This window comes from Coffea eugenioides, chromosome 2 (genome assembly GCF_003713205.1).
Source record: "Coffea eugenioides isolate CCC68of chromosome 2, Ceug_1.0, whole genome shotgun sequence".
Classification (NCBI taxonomy): Eukaryota; Viridiplantae; Streptophyta; class Magnoliopsida; order Gentianales; family Rubiaceae; genus Coffea; species Coffea eugenioides.
The window spans coordinates 18,413,706-18,432,973 of NC_040036.1; the positions used below are offsets into that span (position 1 = coordinate 18,413,706).

Genomic DNA, 19,268 nt, shown 5'->3' on the forward strand with positions numbered 1-19,268 from the left:
CAGGCATCCCCGTAGCACAATTTCGAACCCGGACCTGAAGATCCCAACACCCAAAAAAAAGGAAAAAGTAAAGTACTAGTACTACTGTTTCTCTTCTACCGACACCAAAAAAAAAAAAAAAAAAAAAAAAGGAAGAAGAGGTACAGCCATAATTTGAATTTGTGACAAAGAAAAGTGTTTGACGACCTGACATTCCCTGAGTGGTTGACCATGACTGCCAGCGAAGCTCACGGTGACGGCAGTGACAGATTCGAATCATCAATGCAATTAGCTAATTTACAGTTTCACACATTCCTCCTAATAAACAACTAATACTAACTCGAAACGGTCCCACTCCATCCCATCATTCGCATGTCCAACTCTTCCATTTCCAATTCTGTCGAAAACTTGTACCATTTGTAATCTTGATTGATCCGTATTTGTCATAAAATTTCAGTCTTGGGCAGTTAAAATCTAGGGGTTTGATTATTTTTTTGATTGATGGCATAGTTTATAGCATGGGTAAAGGAGGAGGGTGTTTGCCAAGCAAAAACAGGCAACCTTTGGTTGCGTCTGAACAGGACGAGCCCACCAATCCAGTTGGCGACGAGTCAGTCTCAGTCACAATCGAGGGCCAAAGCCGCACCACTGATGCAGCAGCAGCTCAGTTCCAAGATGGAGTTTTGCAAAGAACTCTGACCAAGAAATTGAGGATTTTTATTGTGTTTTATTCCATGTATGGACACGTGGAAAGTTTAGCAAGAAGGATGAAGAAAGGGGTTGATGGGATTGACGGAGTTGAAGGGGTGTTGTATAGAGTTGCTGAAACTCTGGAAACAGAGGTTTTGGAGCAGATGAAGGTGCCCACAAGAGATGATGGGATTCCACTGATCTCTGTGGAGGAATTGGTGGAGGCTGACGGATTGTTGTTTGGGTTTCCTACGCGGTATGGATGTATGGCTGCACAAATGAAGGCATTCTTTGACTCAACTGGGAAGTTGTGGACCGAGCAGAGGCTTGCTGGGGTGCCTGCGGGATTCTTTGTTAGTACTGGTACCCAAGGAGGTGGACAAGAGACTACCGCGTAAGTGTAATTCTGTTTTCACTCTTTTTTTTTTTTGGGGTATTGACCGGTTCAGTTGCAAAGTGATTTTCATGGATTCCAAGATATATCATATGACATCTATGATATTATAACTAGTCAAGCAGTTTTTTCTAGTATTCTTTGGCTGGGTTGTATATAATCTGAATGAACAATTGTAGCTGTGGTTGGTTGAAAAGCAAGACCAACTCATCTTAGCTGCTTTACCCTTAGAAACTTGACATCACATTAGGATTACATCCTAGATTGGTAAATTGATCTTTGAACTGCTTAGGAATGTTGATATCTGGAGATTATTTCGGAATCTCAGCTACACGAACTTCCTGCCAACACTTAAACAAGTTTTCATCAGAGTTTCATTGGACCTGTCAAAACGATCCTCTGACACTGCTCCAGAATCTACTTATTCCTTTATCTGATTATGCTCTTGGCTTTGTCCATATGCATATCTAATTATTGATCTACAATAATGCTTATCTATCTATGAATTTTGCTCAAATAGGATGAGGTTTTCTTAACTGCAGTTTTTAGTTCTCTTGTGAATTATGTCTTAGATACATCTGCATGCTCAGATTGGTGCGAGACGAACAGTCCTCCTTTCTTTGACTTGCATCTTGTTAAAGCACCAGGCCTCTGTCCTATATCTGTTTATAAGGTGTAGAACGTTAACAGACTAATAGAACGTCCTCATAATTATTGGGAATATCTGGTTGAGCTCCTATTTGGATCATGGCTTGGTGATAAATAAGGTCCCTTGGTTTGAATGGCAAGGGTTTTCTTCAGGTGACTGAAGCAAGATACAGTTGACAACATCTGCAAATTGAGATTGATAGCCAAGTAACAGGGCTTTTATTCTTGGCTATTATGCTTAACGGGGTGTTCATTTGTATATACTTGTTTGAAATGCTTCTGCTTTTAAACATCAACTTTCCTGGTCTTCCAGTAACTGTTCCCATCTCATTTACTGATCTTTGCAAAGTTTCACTACCAACATCTCTCTCTCTGATCCTTTTTGCCTATTTCAGAACCCTCTGGCACCTCAAAAACCACCAGAGACAATGTGCATGAGGTTTATTTCAGTGTCTACTTTAGAGTACAAACTCTATACGGAGACAGCTTTAAGTTTTAGTTGTAGCAAGTCTCAGTCTTGATCTTTCAGGACTGCCACCATTGTTCTTCATTGGCAGTAATAGCCACTAAGTCTTTTCATAAATCTGTGCAATGAAGGATATGGTATCTAGCCATCTAAAGAAAAGAAGGCTATGAAGGGTTTCTGTTTCATTGGTTGTACTTTAATTGCATGATATTTGGTTAAGGGTGGCTCAATTTTACTGCTCAAGCTTGACCAATCCTCCAGTTCAGTCTTTATAGTTTTATACAACCTGCTGCATATGCCTTTTCTCCACGAATCCCAGTTTCCAAGGGTAGGATGGTTAATCGTTTTCTGAAGAAGGGGTTGTTCTTTTTTTTTGAATACAAAGGAGAGGCAACTGCCAAAGAGAGCTAAATCGCAGGAGAAGTTATTACAATGATGCTGTGCCTCTAGGTTGGGGACCAGAAAAGTGGTGCGAAAAGGCTAGAGAAGTTTTTTCTTAATGACAAACTTCTATCTGTTGACCCCTTGCTTTTGTCTCTCTTGAATTCCAGGTTGTTTACTCTACCTCCCTACCTGCTTAACCCCCTAGAGAAAAGGATGGGTATATTCTTGCTGTCCTCAGTGAATGAGTCCAGAGTTGCCTTTTTTACAATAAATGCTGGTTATTTACTGCATTTTATTTTACAGGTGGACAGCAATTACCCAGTTAGTCCACCACGGTATGATCTACGTTCCAATAGGATACACATTTGGAGCAGGAATGTTTAAGATGGACGCCCTGAGAGGAGGTTCCCCTTATGGAGCAGGAGTTTTCTCAGGGGACGGCACAAGGGAACCCAGTGAAGCAGAGCTCGCACTGGCGGAGCACCAGGGAAAGTACATGGCATTGATGGTGAGGAGGTTTGCCGTGCCTCATTCCTTCCCAAATGATCATAAAGACGGTAGCTAGCCCCTGCAGAACCCTTTATTCATGCTATTGTATATTGTAATTCCATTTTTTTTTTTTGCTAGGTATATTTGCATTTTTGTCTATTGTACGTTGCAGCATCTGCTGTGATTGTTTTCTGGAAATTGTAACAATAATAATAAAAGTAATGGCTTGTTATCGTTCTTTACTCAAAAAGTTTTTCTTAGTCATTGCCTCCGCACCATTTTGCTTATTGAGACTTGACATTTTTTTCTTTTCTTTTACATCATGAATTTGAGATGTGGATTTCTGCTGCTTCTACAATAACTTGCTCAGCGTTTCGAGTACTGCCATTTTCGAATTTTACAACCCTCAGTGAGAAAAAATTTGAAGCAGAAACATTTTTCTGGTGAAGCCTACTCCACGAATATGTTTTACTGACTTCAAATCCAAAGACGAAAAAATGGTTAACATACAATGCATTTCAAACAAATATATAATCATGATTGGAGTTTCAATGATCATAAAACTCTGAAATATATAATTTTGCTACTTTGATTAGAGTTTCTCAACTTGGGGTGCAAACGAGCCAAGTCGAGTTGAACTTTAGCCTAATCGAACCGAGCCTCCGGTTAATTTTATGAAGCTCGATTCAAGTTCGAGCTCAAGATGTCAAGTTCGAGCTTAAAAAATAAAATAATAATTTTTTAATAAATAATAAAATATTAGAGATATATATGTAATTTTACTATTAAAATAAAAAAAAAATATATATATATATAATCAAGCTCGCGAGCGCTTCATGTTTGTGAATTCGAATTCGATATTGATCGAACTCGAACGAGCAGCTCGATTCGTGGACAGCCTATCTCAACGATGATAAAGCATGTTTATAAGGCACTTCACTTCAGCTTGAATTTGGGTACGCTCACGCTAATCAGTTATAGGGAAAAATGCCGATTTTCATCCCCAAACTTTGGGGTAAGGACACATTTCGTTCCTCAACTTTTGGGCTCGACACATTTGATGTCTGAATTAATAATTTTTGACCAATGTTATTCTCAAACGGCAATTTTGCCAATTTTGAAACGGACGGTTAAGTATTCTTTTTTGTCTTTGTCTGAACAAAAGCAAAATCAGGTGAGTATCCAACTGTCTCCACTTTCCCTTGTACGAAACCAAGTTGAACTTGATTTGCTCTCTTTTAACCCTTTTCTTTCACTTCGGCAACAATAAAATCGCATTCCTCTAGATTTTAGAAGATCGAAGAAGCTGACCTGCTACCCTGTGATTAAGTAAGAAAGTGGAGAAATATGTCGGTGTGAAAGAAAGAGTTGGAAAATCGTGCACCCCCAAATTATGGTAAGCTGTCCAGGTTTAGTATTTGTTAATTAAAGTGTTAATAATGAAAAGTTTGACCTTTTTTGGCATTGCATGTAGATGTGGTCTGTTTGTGATGTTTTATTGACTTCGTTTGGGTCCAACTACAAAGTTTGACATTTTTTTTTAATATGATACATATGGGCCATTTTCCCCTGTTTTGTGGATGTAATCTTATTAATGTTTGGTCGACATTGTTTGAAAAGATTAATTTTTTTAATGGTTAGAACATATATGCTTGAATAATAAATTTGTGGTCCCTTTTGGATGGTTAAGTTATAATAAAAAGTATGATTCTATTAAACTTGTGGTCCCTTTTATTGACTTCGTTTGGGTCCAGCTACAAATTTTGACATTTTTTTTTTAATATGATACATATGGGCCATTTTCCCTTGTTTTGTGGATGTAATCTTGTTAATGTTTGGTCGACATTGTTTGAAAAGATTAATTTTTTTAATGGTTAGAACATATGGTTTATCCAATTCTATTAAAATATGAAAATTATGGTTTGTTTACTTATTCAGTATTTGAAATATACAATTTTTTTTTAATTATCAGAATAAAGTAGCTCACTGATTACACTAAGATGTCACTGTGGGAGGTTGATTTTTTACACTCCTCAACCACATTATCAGGGTGGAGATGTATGTGTCCTTGATTACGTTGAGAGTATAGGTTTGAGTATTTTTGAAGTGGATAGATTGATTGAGGCTGCTGGTGACTTTGGTCACAAAGTGTACTATGGTTGGGAGAACAATAGCTTTAAAAGGATAGACAATAGTAGAGAATTGCATGGATATATTCAGAGGACTGCTGGTTCAATTAGGAATCTTGTACCTTGAAGTCTCATTCCATGAAATTCTGGTTCACCAACTTGGCTATGATCCTTATGAGGTTGATGAGAATGAAAAAGGTCCTAGTAATGGTAAAGATATAACTGCAAATGATGACCATGAAAGGGGAGGGAATGATAACAATGAAGCTGATTCATCCAGTGAATCTTTCTTCTCAGCGGTAGATTCTGATTATAATCAAAGTGAAGAAGATGATGCTGATTTCGATGGTAACATAGATAAAAATGCTGAATGGTTGGGTGTAGAACACTATAAGGAATTGCAAACTAATTCGGCAAAACAAGGACAGGTTGAGGCTGATTTGGTTCAACCTGAAGATGATGAAGTAGCCCCTGATTCTGAATCAGATTTTGAGAGTGTACATGGGTCTGATGATGAAAATGGTAGTAATAGGTTTCTTGTGTTCAATCCCAAGCACATGGATAATCCAAAATTGGAATTAAAGATGTATTTTAGTACCATCAAAGAGTGCAAGTTAGCTATTATAAACTACAGTGTGAGACAAGGTAGGCCTTGTAAATTTGTGAAGTAGGATTTGGTTAGATTGAGGGCAAAATGCAGAAGCGAAGGCTGTAATTGGCAGATCTATGCTAAAAAATTGGGTGGGGAGGGAAGTGTGCAAATTAGGACATTTGAGGACATTCACAAATGTGGCTTTACCTATGAAAATCCACTTGTAAATTCTGGATGGGTTGGTAGAAAGTATTGTGAGGAGTTTAGATCCAATCCCAAGGTAGATGTGAAGCATTTTAGAAAAACAGTGATGAAAGATAACAAATGCTCCTTCTCAAAAAAAACAAACATATAGGGCTAGAAAAAAGGTTTTGGACATTATTCATGGTAGTGAAAATGACCAATACAGCAAGTTAGGAGCCTGCATGCATGAAATTCAGAAATCTAATCCTGACAGCTCTATCATATTAAAGACTGTGGATGACACTCCAAAAGGGCAGCAAAGGTTCCAAAGACTTTATATGTGTTTTCATGGAGTGAAACAAGGCTTTTTAGGTGGGTGTAGGCCATTGATTGGGGTAGATGACACATTTTTGAAAGGAATAGTAAGGGGGTTCTATTGATTGCTGTTGGACTAGATGCTAATAATAGCATTTTTTCAGTTGCATATGCTACAGTTGAGGGTGAAAACAAGGAATCCTGGACATGATTCTTCAAGTTGCTTAAAGAGGATTTGAAAATTGAGAGAGATTATGAATGGACTATCACGAGTGACAAGCAAAAGGGACTAATTCAAGCTTGTAGTCATGTTTTTCCAAATGCAGCCCATAGGTTCTGTGTAAAGCACTTACACAACAACTTTTCTACTTCTGGGTTCAAATGTGAAGCTCTAAGGAGAGCATTGTGGGCTGCTGCAAAGGCAACTACACCAGCAGAATTTGTTAGGAAAATGGAAGACATGACAACAATTGACTTGAATGCTGCTAAATGGTTGATGATAAACCACCATCTCAATGGAGTAGAGTACACTTTAGCACCTATTCGAAGTGTGATGTCCTATTGAATAATATTTTTGAGTGTTTCAACAGTAAAATTTTGGATGCTAGAGAGAAGCCAATCATTGAAATGCTGGAAATACTAAGGCTGTATATGATGCAAAGAATGCAGCAGAATAGAGACATTGCTAGACAGAAATGGAAAGACTCTCTGTATTTCCTAGAATCATTGAGAGAGTACAAAAAGGAATGGATAAGGCAACACAGTGTTTTCCTTTCAAGTCGAATGATGACTTGTATGAAGTTTTCAACTCATATGATGATCATTATGCTGTGAACATTAAAGAGCACACTTGTTCATGTAGGAGATGGGAGCTGACAAGAATTCCTTGTCCCCATGCAATTGCTGTACTTTGGTTAGCTAAAAAGGATCCCATGTTATATTTATCCAGCAGGTATACAGTTGAGACATATCTAAAATGCTATGAAGGAGCTATTTATCCAATGAATGGAGAAGAAAATTGAGAGAAGACTGATGTTGATGGTCCAAAACCCCCTTTATACGGTAAAGCAGCTAGAAGACCTAAAAAACAAAGGAGAAGGACTGTTGATGAGGAACAACAAGAAAAGGAAAAAAAGGCCAAGAAAATGAGTAGAGTGGGGCAAGTAATAAGATGCAAATACTGTCTGCAAAAAGGTCACAACGTGAGATCTTGTAAGTTCAAAAAAGCTGAAAACAATGCCTCAGGATCTGGTATACAGAGCAATGAAGCTGCCAATAATGCAAGATCTAATGAAGTTAACAGTGGAGACTGCAATGAAGCTTATTGCACTGAGGTTCTGATTACATGTACTCCCCAAATATTTGACAAGAATCCAAATAATAAGTCTATCAAAACAACAGTAAGCCTTTCATTACAACTTTTTTTATGTTACAGTTTTATTTTCTCACCTTCTATTCAGTAGTTTATAAAAATTGAGTCACTGACTGATGTTTTCCTTTCTTTTGCAGAAAAGACCACATGCAAAAAGTAGAGTTTAAGATGGGTCAATGCATGATGCAACAGAGTTTGCAAATTCAACTGTGAGTTTGGTACATGTTCACCATAGCAACAAACTTTATCTTATCATAGTATTTCTAATTATTTATTTGGATGGTGTAGGGGACTAATCATTTGGAAGATGTTCTTGTTACAAGTTATGTCTCAGCTTCTCCTAATTTATATGAAGTTTTCGGTCTAAAAAGATCTCAAGTGAAATACAGCCAACCACTACATTCAAGAAAAGAGCAGGAGAAAGTGCAGATGCTTGTCAAGGCCAAATCTATCCACATGGAAGTTGTTGCTGCTGCTACTGCTGCTACCAAACGAGTTGCTGGTTCTTCAAGAATAAAGGGGAAAAATAAACTACTATAAATGTTCATAGTAGATGCCTTGCATGGATCTTTTATTTTGATGTAGATTATGGATTGAAGTTGACAGTAGGAATTGTCCTTTTTTGATGCTGATATCTTATTTTTGTGGTGGTTTCTTTTTTATTTATGGTGGTGGTCACCTTTTTGTTTATGGTGGTGATCCTTTCTCTCGTTTAAGGATCGGATATTGCCATTTTTACTCTTTCATCAGCTGAAAAAACTGACAAAATGATGGTCTATATTTTGAGTATTTGCTTACTTTAATTACATGTTTGAAGTATTTTAAGGATCAGATATTGCTATTTTTACTCTTTCATCTACTGAAAAACTGACAAAATGTTGAGAGTATATTTTGAGTATTTGCTCACTTTAATTACGTGTTTGGAATATTTTGAGAGATTCATGTTTTCTTGCTTTCTCTTGTTCAAGGGCTTTTAATCAAGAGTCCTTGATTTAGTGATGACAAATTCTACAAGTCAAACGTATTGAACTTGAGAAACTAAGTAATATAATATGGAAGAAAAGAAAACTCTAGTACCCCAAGTAAATGACAAAACGTTAACTCATTACATATAGTGGTTAAGTTTAAAACTAAATGTACATAATATACAGATAATAAATAACCTTCACATTCTAGTGTCATAATTAGTGACTGTTGAAACCAATAACATTGACTCTTGAGCTCGGATGCTTTTCTTTGGCTTTATCTCTTCACACACACACACACAAGGAACAAGCAGTCCTATAGGATCATCTTCATCTAGTCATGCCATCATTCTGCTCAGGACCATCTTCGTCAAGAAATCTACAAAAAAACTACAAAAGCCTCATCATAATCATCTCATTCTGTTTTATCATCCTTGTTTCTCTGATCATAAGCACCATAATCTTATTCCAGCCAATGCTAGTTCTACTGCTGCTAATCCAATAAAAAACAGTACAAAAACTAAAATGAACAGATTTAGCAGCTCCAATTCAATAACTCACTCCAAGCTTAGCACTAACTTTCGCTCCATTGCATGTCCAGTCTTTTTTATAATAATAGACATAATCAACAGCATAGCCAATAGTATGATGATGCCAATCAATATTTTTTCTCTTCTACGGCTTTTTACAATTGTTTTTTCCATCCGATTCACCCTTCTTAGCAAACCCGGTATAATCATCCTTCCTCTTGTACAAATTGGTTCATCATGCCATTCAAAATATTTACACTTGTCAGGTCTCTACAAATATAAATCCATTTAGAAACATCAGCAAAACATAATTAATTTGGGGCAAAAGAGTATTAAAAATAAAAATTTTCTTATAGGCCATCTCGAACAACCACAGAACCGCCTCCCAGGATTATCATCCCACCATGATGTTGCCATTTTTGCCCGCAATCCACAGCCACAGAGCCGGGTGTTGCTGTTTGATGTTGATAATAATGACGACTCAAGACTTCTCGATTTCATTTTACGAAAATGCAGCCACAACGCTGGCTGTTGCCTTATGCTAGTTTCTTCTCGATTTGTTAATAGAATTTGATTTGGAAGAGGGGGTTTACTCTCAGAGAAATTTGCAGACAAAGCTTAGTCTTGGAGGAATGCGATTTTGTTGTTGCCGAAGTGAAAGAAAAGGGTTAGAAGAGAGCAAATCAAGTTTAGCTTGGTTTTGTACAAGGGAAAGTGGAGAGAGTTGGATACTCACCTGATTTTGTTTTTGTTCAGACAAAGACAAAAAAGAATACTTAACGGTCCGTTTCAAAATTGGCAAAATTACCGTTTGAGGATAACATTGATAAAAAATTATTAATTTAGACATCAAATGTGTTGAGCCCAAAAGTTGAGGGACGAAATGTGTCCTTACCCCAAAGTTTGGAGATGAAAACCGGCATTTTCCCAAGTTATAGAATAGAAACTCATCCAATTGTATTCAAATGACTGGATTAATTGTATGGTTTGGAATCTTTCCTCCAAAAAGAAAATTACAAAATTTGTGTTTGCATGTACATTCTTGTTTATTACAGCAGGCTCAAAGTGTTGCAAATGGGGGCACTTTAGTGAATTTGGAAACATGCTCAGCTGGTGGCGGTGGCGGTGGCGGTGGCGCTGCTGTTTTGCGACTATAACGGAAGGAGGAGGAATTTTCCCATAGAATGAGAAAGAGTCTGCGGAAGACTGGAAGCTCTGAACTTGAGCAGAGCTGAGTGTAGTCTCCGATAATCCCTAGTACAGTTCCGATATTAGTTATAACAACCACAATAATAATGTCGCTCGTTTTTAGAATATTAGTTCTGCTCGGCATTGCAATTCCATTTCTGGCGATTCTCTGCCACTCGTTCTCCCTAGAAAACCCCACCGATCGCCGGGTTTTGGTTTTGGTCGATGACTTAGCGATTAAATCCTCCCACTCTCTTTACTTTAAATCTCTTGAGAACCGAGGGTTCCAACTGGACTTCAAACTCGCCGGTGACCCCAAGATCGCTTTACACAGATATGGCCAGTACTTATACGACGCGCTCATCCTCTTCTCTCCTTCCATCGAACGTACGGCCTCGTATTATCCCTCCTATCTTCTAATTTAAGAGCCTTTTTCTTTGCGATTATATATCATTGTACACGAGGATATTGATTTGAATTCAGTAAGTATCCCGTTAGTTTTCGCGTATGCATTTTTAGACACTGAAGCGGATTGGAAATGCGCGACGATGGTACTTAACATACCGTTCAGCTCCCTGTTGGTTGGTTCGACTTCTGACGTGTTCTCTAAAGTTACTTGATATTTTGACTCGAGCTACTATGATATTGAGTTAACAACTGGAAAAATCAAGCCCCGGGACTATCTAGTGTTTGTTAAGCTTGAAGATTGTGACACACTAAATTTTTTGCTCAGAACTATATGCAGTTGTGTGAAAAAATTGGTATCACTTGCAAGGATATGGGAGCTTATGCATATTTACTGACATGAATTGACAAGGAATTTTTTTTTTTTTGGTTATTTTGCTGGTTTCTAGGATCGTATGGCTTTTTCTCTTGCTTTTGTGGATGGATTTTAATCTAGGATTAGGGGTTTTTCCTGAAATGACTTGCCTTTTGATATTGCTTCGAGATCAAAGTCTTGACATTGTTCCTATGCTTTTAGGATTTGGTGGGTCAATTAATACCGCTGCAATCATGGATTTTGTTGATGCTGGTCATGACTTGATTCTTGTGGCTGATGAATCTGCCTCTGATCTGATTCGAGAGGTTGCCACAGAATGTGGAGTCGATTTTGACGAGGTAGTCAAATCTTTTATAACTACATTTGTATAATTCCCATGATTTGCTTATTCTGTTTGACATAGTTGTCTGTGTGTCGGTGATGCGATAAACCAGTTTAAGCAAGTCATTTTGAGATGAATGATATTTCAAATCCTTAAGGAAGCATGACTCGAGTAGTTGTGTTATATGTTACCCAATCATCCTAGGATCCAGGAGCTGTGGTTATTGACCACATTAACTATGCTGTTTCAACTACGGATGGAGATCATTCTCTAATTGCTGCTGATGATTTCATCAAATCCAGTATCATCTTGGGAAGCAACACTATAGAGGTGAATTATAATCTTGTGGTATTCATCTGTTAATTGTGTTGTCATTTAATGATTACTGGTAGTACTTTGTGCTTTCTTCACGTGATTAAGTTGCATTAACTGCCACGATTCTTTCGCTTGCAAGCACAGATGTTTAACCTCTATTTTCATGGTACTGTATAGATGTACTGTACTAGTGACTGTCTCTGCTGGATCTCACCAATTTAAATGATTCACATTATAAGGGACCTTAAGTATGTTTGCATCCTTTGGTTGTTTATTCAGTCTGAACCTGCAAAATCTTTAATTTTGCACATTGAGGTTTTTTGGATATGTATATTGACCTTATGTATTTTTATGGGTGACAAAGCTGCTATTATTCAATTCATAGCCTCTAGAGGTATATAGATACAGCGCTATAAACAAACAGATGTTTCTGGCCTTTACCTTTTCTGTTAAATCTACCACAGGCCCCTGTACTTTTTCAAGGTATCGGCCAGATGGTGAATCCTTCCAATGACTTGGTATGCTGCCCTTGTGTAATTATAAAGTTTAGTAAACATGACAGTGAGATTGTGTATCCAAAGTGATTGTGAGATGAAGGAAAAGCAAACGTGTGGTATTAATGCAGGTTTTGAAGGTTCTTTCAGCATCTCCCTCAGCATATTCAGCAAATCCAAAATCTAAGTTATCAAATCCTCCGGCAATCTATGGATCTGCCATCTCTTTGGTTTCAGTCGTGCAGGTACGTTACATCTCTAGGTAACTTCCTCTGTTTCTATGATATATCTGTTGATTTTTCATGGGGCGGAAGGGATGGTTTTGTTGGCTAGACTTTTTTGATCTCTGGTTGCTGCAGTACTACAAATAATCATATTAGTTGTCTGCACTGCTACATATTATGGAACGCGATATCAAACTGGAACAGAAGTTAAATGAAATAACCTGAGATGTCAATCATATTGAAGTATGTTGACTGGGTACTCTCGAAAATCCAAGTGTATCATTTGGGTATACTTTATCATTTCAACTTGGCTTCTCACAGATTTGGATGCTGGTACTAACATTTTATCATCTTGATTTACTTTTTTAGTGCAATTGCATACTTGTTCAGCAAGAGTTACGTCTTACACTATTGAGCTAATCCACAGTTGCCATATTTTGGCTGGTTTAAAATGTCTATCCACAAATTTCTGTTGTGAAGTTTTTCTGGTTACCATTCATTTTGGTTTTCTTGTTCAACTTTATTATTTTCATGTGTTGTATGGGACGATCAATAAAGTACTGATCCAAACTGAATCTATTTTCCCTGTTGGACTGGGTATACTTCCTTGAGATATGATGCCAATCAAATTGCACTACAAAAGTGAATGCATGGAAATAGGTTTGAAAGTAGTTAGTTGTATTTTATCTTCCTAACCTTTATCATGACTCTGAAGCCTGTCTAGTTTTTATTGCTACCAGCTGTTGTTCTTAGTTTTAACCCCTTCTTCTTGTCCTAAGACTTCTCTTGTTTTCCCTTGTGGGGTTTGTATATTAGTTCCTCTTGCCGCTTAAAGCGCTATCAGTTTTATTATGCTTATTTCCACAAGTAGTGTATCAGTTGTTGGCCTCTTGACATCGAACAATCTTCAATCAAACAGGCATTTAAACAAGATAAATCTCAATGAGGACCCAATTAATTGTATTGCAGCCCTCAAATTACCATAAAGACTGAAGATAAGGTGATTTTCTAAGTTATCCTTGAGTTGGACTTGCTTTGTACAGAGACAGAAGCTTATCAATGTATCAAATACTCCCATGAAAGTAAGAACCTGAGAATCAAATCCATGACACATGACATAGAAAGCATAAAGATGATGAATAATCTCACAGTGGCTACTTAGGAGAATTATGATTTTAAGAAGTTCAGATGATGGTTGTCTCTTGAAGAAACACATTGAGAAACTTTGGTGGAGTTTTCAATGTCTTGCAACTAGGACATTCTTTTAAAATTTCCCTAAACCTCATGAAGATGACACAAAAACTGTATGTAGTATAACATACTTTGTTTCGACCTGATAACCTATCATTATGATTTCTGCCTGATTTTTGTATTTTAGGCCAGAAATAATGCTCGGATATTGATCTCTGGCTCATTAAAAATGTTCAGCAACCAGTAAGTATTTTTCTTGTTCTGGCTGCAGCTGTATAAGTTGATAATTCTGGTTAATCAAACTTTGTTATTTGTTCAGATTCTTCAGATATGGGGTACAGAAAGCTGGAAGTCCGACTAAGTAAGTTGGTTATTCTTTTCATTCCTCAATCCACTGCATTGAAATTTATCTATTTTATAGTGTATACAAAACTACTCGTTGCTAGACAAAAGTTTCTTTGGAAACCTGAAAATGCTTTAAAAGTTTGAAGTTGTGGTGGACCTTTGATGTATTTCTGCAATTATTGTTCTGATTTATTGCAGACTTCTAAAAGGAGAAAATGTTTGTGAAATGGAAATGGTAATAAGTTTGTCTATTTTCTTCAATTGTAAGTAAATGTACTGACAGCTTCATCTTGTGATACTAGACATGACAAATCTGGAAATGAGCAGTTTTTGACTGAAATTAGCAAATGGGTGTTCCATGAAAGAGGTCATCTAAAGGTGTGGCATCAAATCTCTGTTTCATTTGTTTTTTAAAAGTAAATGTAAAGGCTTTCTGACAAGCTACCATGAAAAGCTTAAAAAAAAGGACTCCAATCTCAAATGGCATCAGTTTCTTCATCTTTCTGTTATTTTCAATCTATGATGTTTACTGTGCACTTTTTTTTTTAATTTATAGGCTGTTAATGTAAGACATCACAGAGTTGGGGAGGTTGATGAACCTTCTATGTACAGGATCAATGATGACCTGGTAAATTTTATTTTCAATTTGTCCAATGCTCCTTTGCAGTATGAAAGCTGGGTTTGGAGTGGTTTGCTGACACTTAGATGTATCTGAAGGAATACTCTGTTGAGATCTTTGAGTGGACTGGAGCGAATTGGGAACCATATGTAGCAGATGATGTTCAAGTTCAGTTTTACATGATGAGTCCGTATGTTCTGAAGAATTTGTCAACTGATCTGAAGGTACACTCTTGTATTCCAGAGCCATTAAAGTCTAGACACTTCATTCACCAATTAAAATGGACATACTTATTGAAGTATTTCCCTCTCTGCGCAGGGTGTATACCATACATCATTCAAAGTACCAGATGTTTACGGAGTATTCCAGTTTAAGATTGAGTATCAGAGGCTTGGGTACTCGAGCTTGAGCCTATCAAAGCAGGTTGTCATCCACCTCTTTGTTTACAGCCTTCAAGTGAAAGCTAGAAGAAGATGAATTATCTCTCTGGACCAAATGCCTTTTACTGCAACTTTTTTTTTTTTTCTTTTCTTATACCCTTTAAACTTGGATATACATTTGGTTTGGTGCATAGGGTCTGCCAGTAATTTGACAATTATTTTTTCTTCTCTTGGTAATGCAGAAGCTCAGTGCTCGTCTTTATCTCAAACGTGCTATAGTTAATGAAAAGATACTGTGAAAAGCCTTCGTAAGTTTTATAGAGGAAAGTTCATTTTGGGGAGGGTGGGAAAGACTTACAAGGTTCTAGGCAAACTGTGAGGGAAATTCAATCTTTGTGGGGCTATTTGTCATCTCCTCTAGTTGTTTCATTTTTTATTCTTCACTTTCAAACACAGAGCTGCTTGGAGCTTTATCTGATATTGATTAGTTGTTTTACAGTCAAACTTAGAAATATTTGCAGTAGAGATTAAATGTTCTAATCAAATTGCAGACTTCACGTCTATTGTAGTATGATTATATCTGGCCAAGCTTTTTATTTACTTTGAATAGTCAAACAGTTACTTTCATTTTTGTTTCTTCTGCCCTCAGTTTTCCCCCGAAAAAAGACATGGACCATGGACCCAAGAATGTATATGGCATTTGCACAGATCTTTCTGCTCGTGTTTACCTTCCAAACATGACTTGAAATTGGATTTCAGTTTCAGTTTCACCTGAAACTTTAAAACTTACTTCTGTCATTCACAATTTTACTAGTGTTGCTATGGATCTAGTCAAGCAACTTGTGTTTGTATCAGGTCTTGGTTGGTGCTTGTTCATTTTATTGCTGCTAAAGTTTGCCTTGACTAGTTTACTTCAGGATTTAATTTTTTTTTTCTTCTTTCCATATATCTGGAATGTATTGTTTGGCCCCACGGTGACATTAATTTTTTCCAAATATATGTAAACACCGTAAATTTGCTAATTCACTTGGTAAAGGTTGATCAAAGAGAAAGCATGTAATAAAATAGATTTGTCTATTTAGATGTCACAATGATGGGTAAGATTGATTTTTCTAAATCCTATTCTTGCATGGAAACTTGAAGTCATAACTGTTCTTTTTTCTCTCTCTTGTTGGTTCAGTAAAACTAAGAATCATGAGTTGTTGGTCCTTGTTATTAACGTTGGCATTTATTCATTTGTTACTTGGTTGCTTGCAGATTCCAGTTCGACCTTTCAGACATAACGAATACGAGAGATTCATAACAGCTGCTTTTCCTTACTATGGGGCATCGTTCTCTATGGTACTCTCTCTCTCTCATCTGCGAATGCATATGCACCCTACAAGTATTAGTAGAATTGCATCTTTTGCAGTAGATCTTAGAGGGGATATTTAAATGATAGAGCTTCTTTCCCTGTGGATCATTGACATGGCTCATGCTGAAAAGAGTAATAGTCACTGTGCTTGATTTAATATCTGTATACAGTTGCCGCTTTTGAGGGGGGAAAAAAAAAGGGGTTGATTGCTGCTGCATATTGGTTTTGTTTTTTCCTGATCTTCTTTGAGCAATGATAAGGTGCTTAGTTTATTGCGAGTTGTTTGTTTGGAGGTCTCTTTCTTCTGAATTGGACTTTACATTGGGCTTTATGAAAGTCGTTCTTGTAATGGACCAGTGTGAGGTTCCTGACTTTGTACCCGCCTAATTCTACTCTACGGGAATGAGATTAGTACCTCGATGATGGAGGAGAAAGTGCTTCTAGTCCGTTTCAGCCATTTGCTTGCTCTGTTATCTTTTCTAGTTCGTTACTTTTTATTTTATTTTTTTTTAAATCGTTGTTGACAACCTTGAATGTGTTGTATTTCTGATTTTTCTTAAACTTGTAAATGTCTCAGATGGCAGGTTTTCTTCTTTTCACCATTTTCTACTTGTACAACAAGTAACAAGGGAACCAAGCCAAAGTGGTCAAGATGCCGAAACAAAGGACTGCATTTTGCATGTTGAAGGGAATGTGTCCCTTATTTTATGTCCGTCCTGTAATATTTAGGAGTTAGAGGCTCTTGCGATCTTTAAATTTAAGACGGAAGTAGGAGTAGATGTATAGAGGTTCAATAGAAACTTTGTCTATTTAAATCGTTTGGTAAATTCGTAGTTCCTTGAAAATCATTTTTCTGAATAGATTTTATTTTCTTCTTTGTTTCCCAGTCTTTGGTTTAAAGTTTAAACACCCCACCCCCCCCCCCTTTTTTTTTCAACCAAAACACCAAAAAAAAAAGAGCAAATGCTAGCTACTTCCCTTGTAAGATGGGTGGAGCCTATGACTTTCAGTTTCATTCACGGCCAATATCCATCAATCGCACGCTACCACATGCCTTCCGCGGCAGCATCGCCTCCGCCAATCTCTGGCCTGACTTCTCGAAATGGAGGTTTATTTTTTATTTACTACTCTAATAAGATGTGGATTTAATTTTGCAAATATCTCGCGAGGGCGCAAGGGTATATGTATGGGTGGCATGGGAAGCGGACGCAAGCAGGAAGGCAGCGGACTGGGACGGGGTCTGGTGATCGTCAGTGGTAAATTACTCGGTAAAGGATTTTCACCTGTTGTAATTCAGCCAATCACCGAACACAACACCAGCTGATATGATATTCACACTTCTCCTTTTCAGCTTTCTGTACTATCTTTTTCACTTTTTATTGATACAAAATCTTTCATTTCCGGTGTAAATATCGTTTCCCTAATTCACAGTAGTATTATCAAAACTTTAAACAAATGAGAATAACGAATGGTCTTGGCACTCCATAAAAATGTTTTGGAATTGGACGTCCATTATTGGTTAATTAACTTGACAAAAATGTGTAATTACAGCACCGACAGCCCTTAAATGTTTACTTTTGAAAACAATAAAATTCTAACGGAGGGTCAATCCCATTAAACAGTACCTATCCCATGGATAGCGACCGCTTGTCAATTCATATAACTTAAAACTAGACTTGGAGAAATTCAGGAGGATTCAAGTTGCCGGCTTTTGAAGTTACTGTGGGAATTAGGTTTATTTGTAAAAATATACTTACTTTCGTAAGAAAATGTATGAGAACAGAAAATTCATTACCAGGGGCTTGGAAGTAGTTACTTCTTAGCAGTAGCGCACCCTGTGGAGTTTTCTATCCCACATCGGATTGGAGGGGTTGGATGTTTGGATAGATAAGTCCCTCGCGGGACTTTAAAAGTTGCCGTCTTTTGAAGTTATTATTGGGATTAGATTTATTTACAAAAACATGTTTACTTTCGTGAGAAAATGTATGGAAACAGAAATTCAGGAGGATTCACCAAAATCAGCAAACCAGGTGGCAAATTTAGACTAATCTTTGCAAGCTGGTCAGCATTCCCTCTCTCCAACAAACGTGTTGTAGTAAATGGCATTCCCTTTACTATGCAGCATTTTCTAACACAGTAACGAGCAAGTATCGTCGTGAACCAACAAGACAAAAGCTCCATTTTTAGGGTTTCCAGATTAAGGGCAGTCTTCGAAACCTTCTACCGATGACATTAGCTATAAATCCCCAATCCGATTACAACCAACTCAAATGCTTGCTTCTCACACTTGAACAATATTAATTTTAATAGAACTCAAGCGCCGTCACTCTTTAAATCCAACTTACCCCAAATTTTCACTCCGTGGCTTTCAAGCAGCGGCAAGAATGGAAGAAAGTAGCAAGAAAAGGAAGAAAAATAAATGTTTAAACAAGTAAACATATTCATTCTCACAGCCTCAAAAAAAAAAAAAAAAAAAGAATTCATTGGAAATACTAGTAATCGCAGTATGGTGTGTGGCAAAGCTACTAGTAAACGCCTTGTCTGTGAATAGAGAAGAAAATGGCGCTATCAGCGAAGCTTCCACGGCGTCATTATTGGCCTCCCATGAATCAGATAAGCACAAATCAGATCAGCTTATCTGGGATTAATGAAGGCACCTACTTCCATATCTAACGGGGATTTACAGGCTTCAACCCTAAAACCTAATTAAATTAAACCACAATCACCGACGAGTGAGTGTGCGAGTGAGTGAGTGACATCTCCCCTTTCCCCAAAACTCCACGCCGACACACTTCCACTGCCACTCCACAGCCCTCCAACTGCTACCTCCTTCCCCCTCCGATAATGCCCTTTACCTATCTATCCATCCATTTAATGGTGGCCATCTTCGGCTGGAATCCTTTTATAGGCGGCGGTACA

At 37.4% G+C, this 19,268-nt stretch overlaps 2 protein-coding genes and 1 non-coding gene across 3 annotated transcripts; 2 read left to right on the forward strand and 1 right to left on the reverse strand.

The window, feature by feature from the left end:
- Positions 1 to 208: 208 nt before the first annotated feature.
- Positions 209 to 3,290, forward strand: LOC113760381 (probable NAD(P)H dehydrogenase (quinone) FQR1-like 2). Its single transcript, XM_027302935.1, has 2 exons — positions 209 to 1,063; positions 2,865 to 3,290. Exons 1-2 carry the CDS (start codon positions 498 to 500, stop codon positions 3,124 to 3,126), a joined length of 828 nt encoding a protein of 275 aa, XP_027158736.1. The 5' UTR covers positions 209 to 497; the 3' UTR covers positions 3,127 to 3,290.
- Positions 3,291 to 10,219: 6,929 nt separating this feature from the next.
- On the forward strand, positions 10,220 to 17,223 carry LOC113763484 (dolichyl-diphosphooligosaccharide--protein glycosyltransferase 48 kDa subunit-like). The gene is made up of 13 exons (XM_027307313.1): positions 10,220 to 10,711; positions 11,307 to 11,443; positions 11,632 to 11,757; positions 12,207 to 12,260; positions 12,368 to 12,481; positions 13,839 to 13,894; positions 13,971 to 14,012; positions 14,299 to 14,374; positions 14,553 to 14,624; positions 14,714 to 14,839; positions 14,934 to 15,038; positions 16,253 to 16,336; positions 16,927 to 17,223. The coding sequence occupies exons 1-13, from the start codon at positions 10,432 to 10,434 to the stop codon at positions 16,972 to 16,974; spliced, it is 1,320 nt and encodes a 439-aa protein (XP_027163114.1). The 5' UTR covers positions 10,220 to 10,431; the 3' UTR covers positions 16,975 to 17,223.
- Positions 17,224 to 18,856: 1,633 nt separating this feature from the next.
- On the reverse strand, positions 18,857 to 18,994 carry LOC113764281. The gene has a single exon (XR_003467560.1). It is a non-coding gene; the product is annotated as a small nucleolar RNA snoR83 (small nucleolar RNA).
- Positions 18,995 to 19,268: the final 274 nt, after the last annotated feature.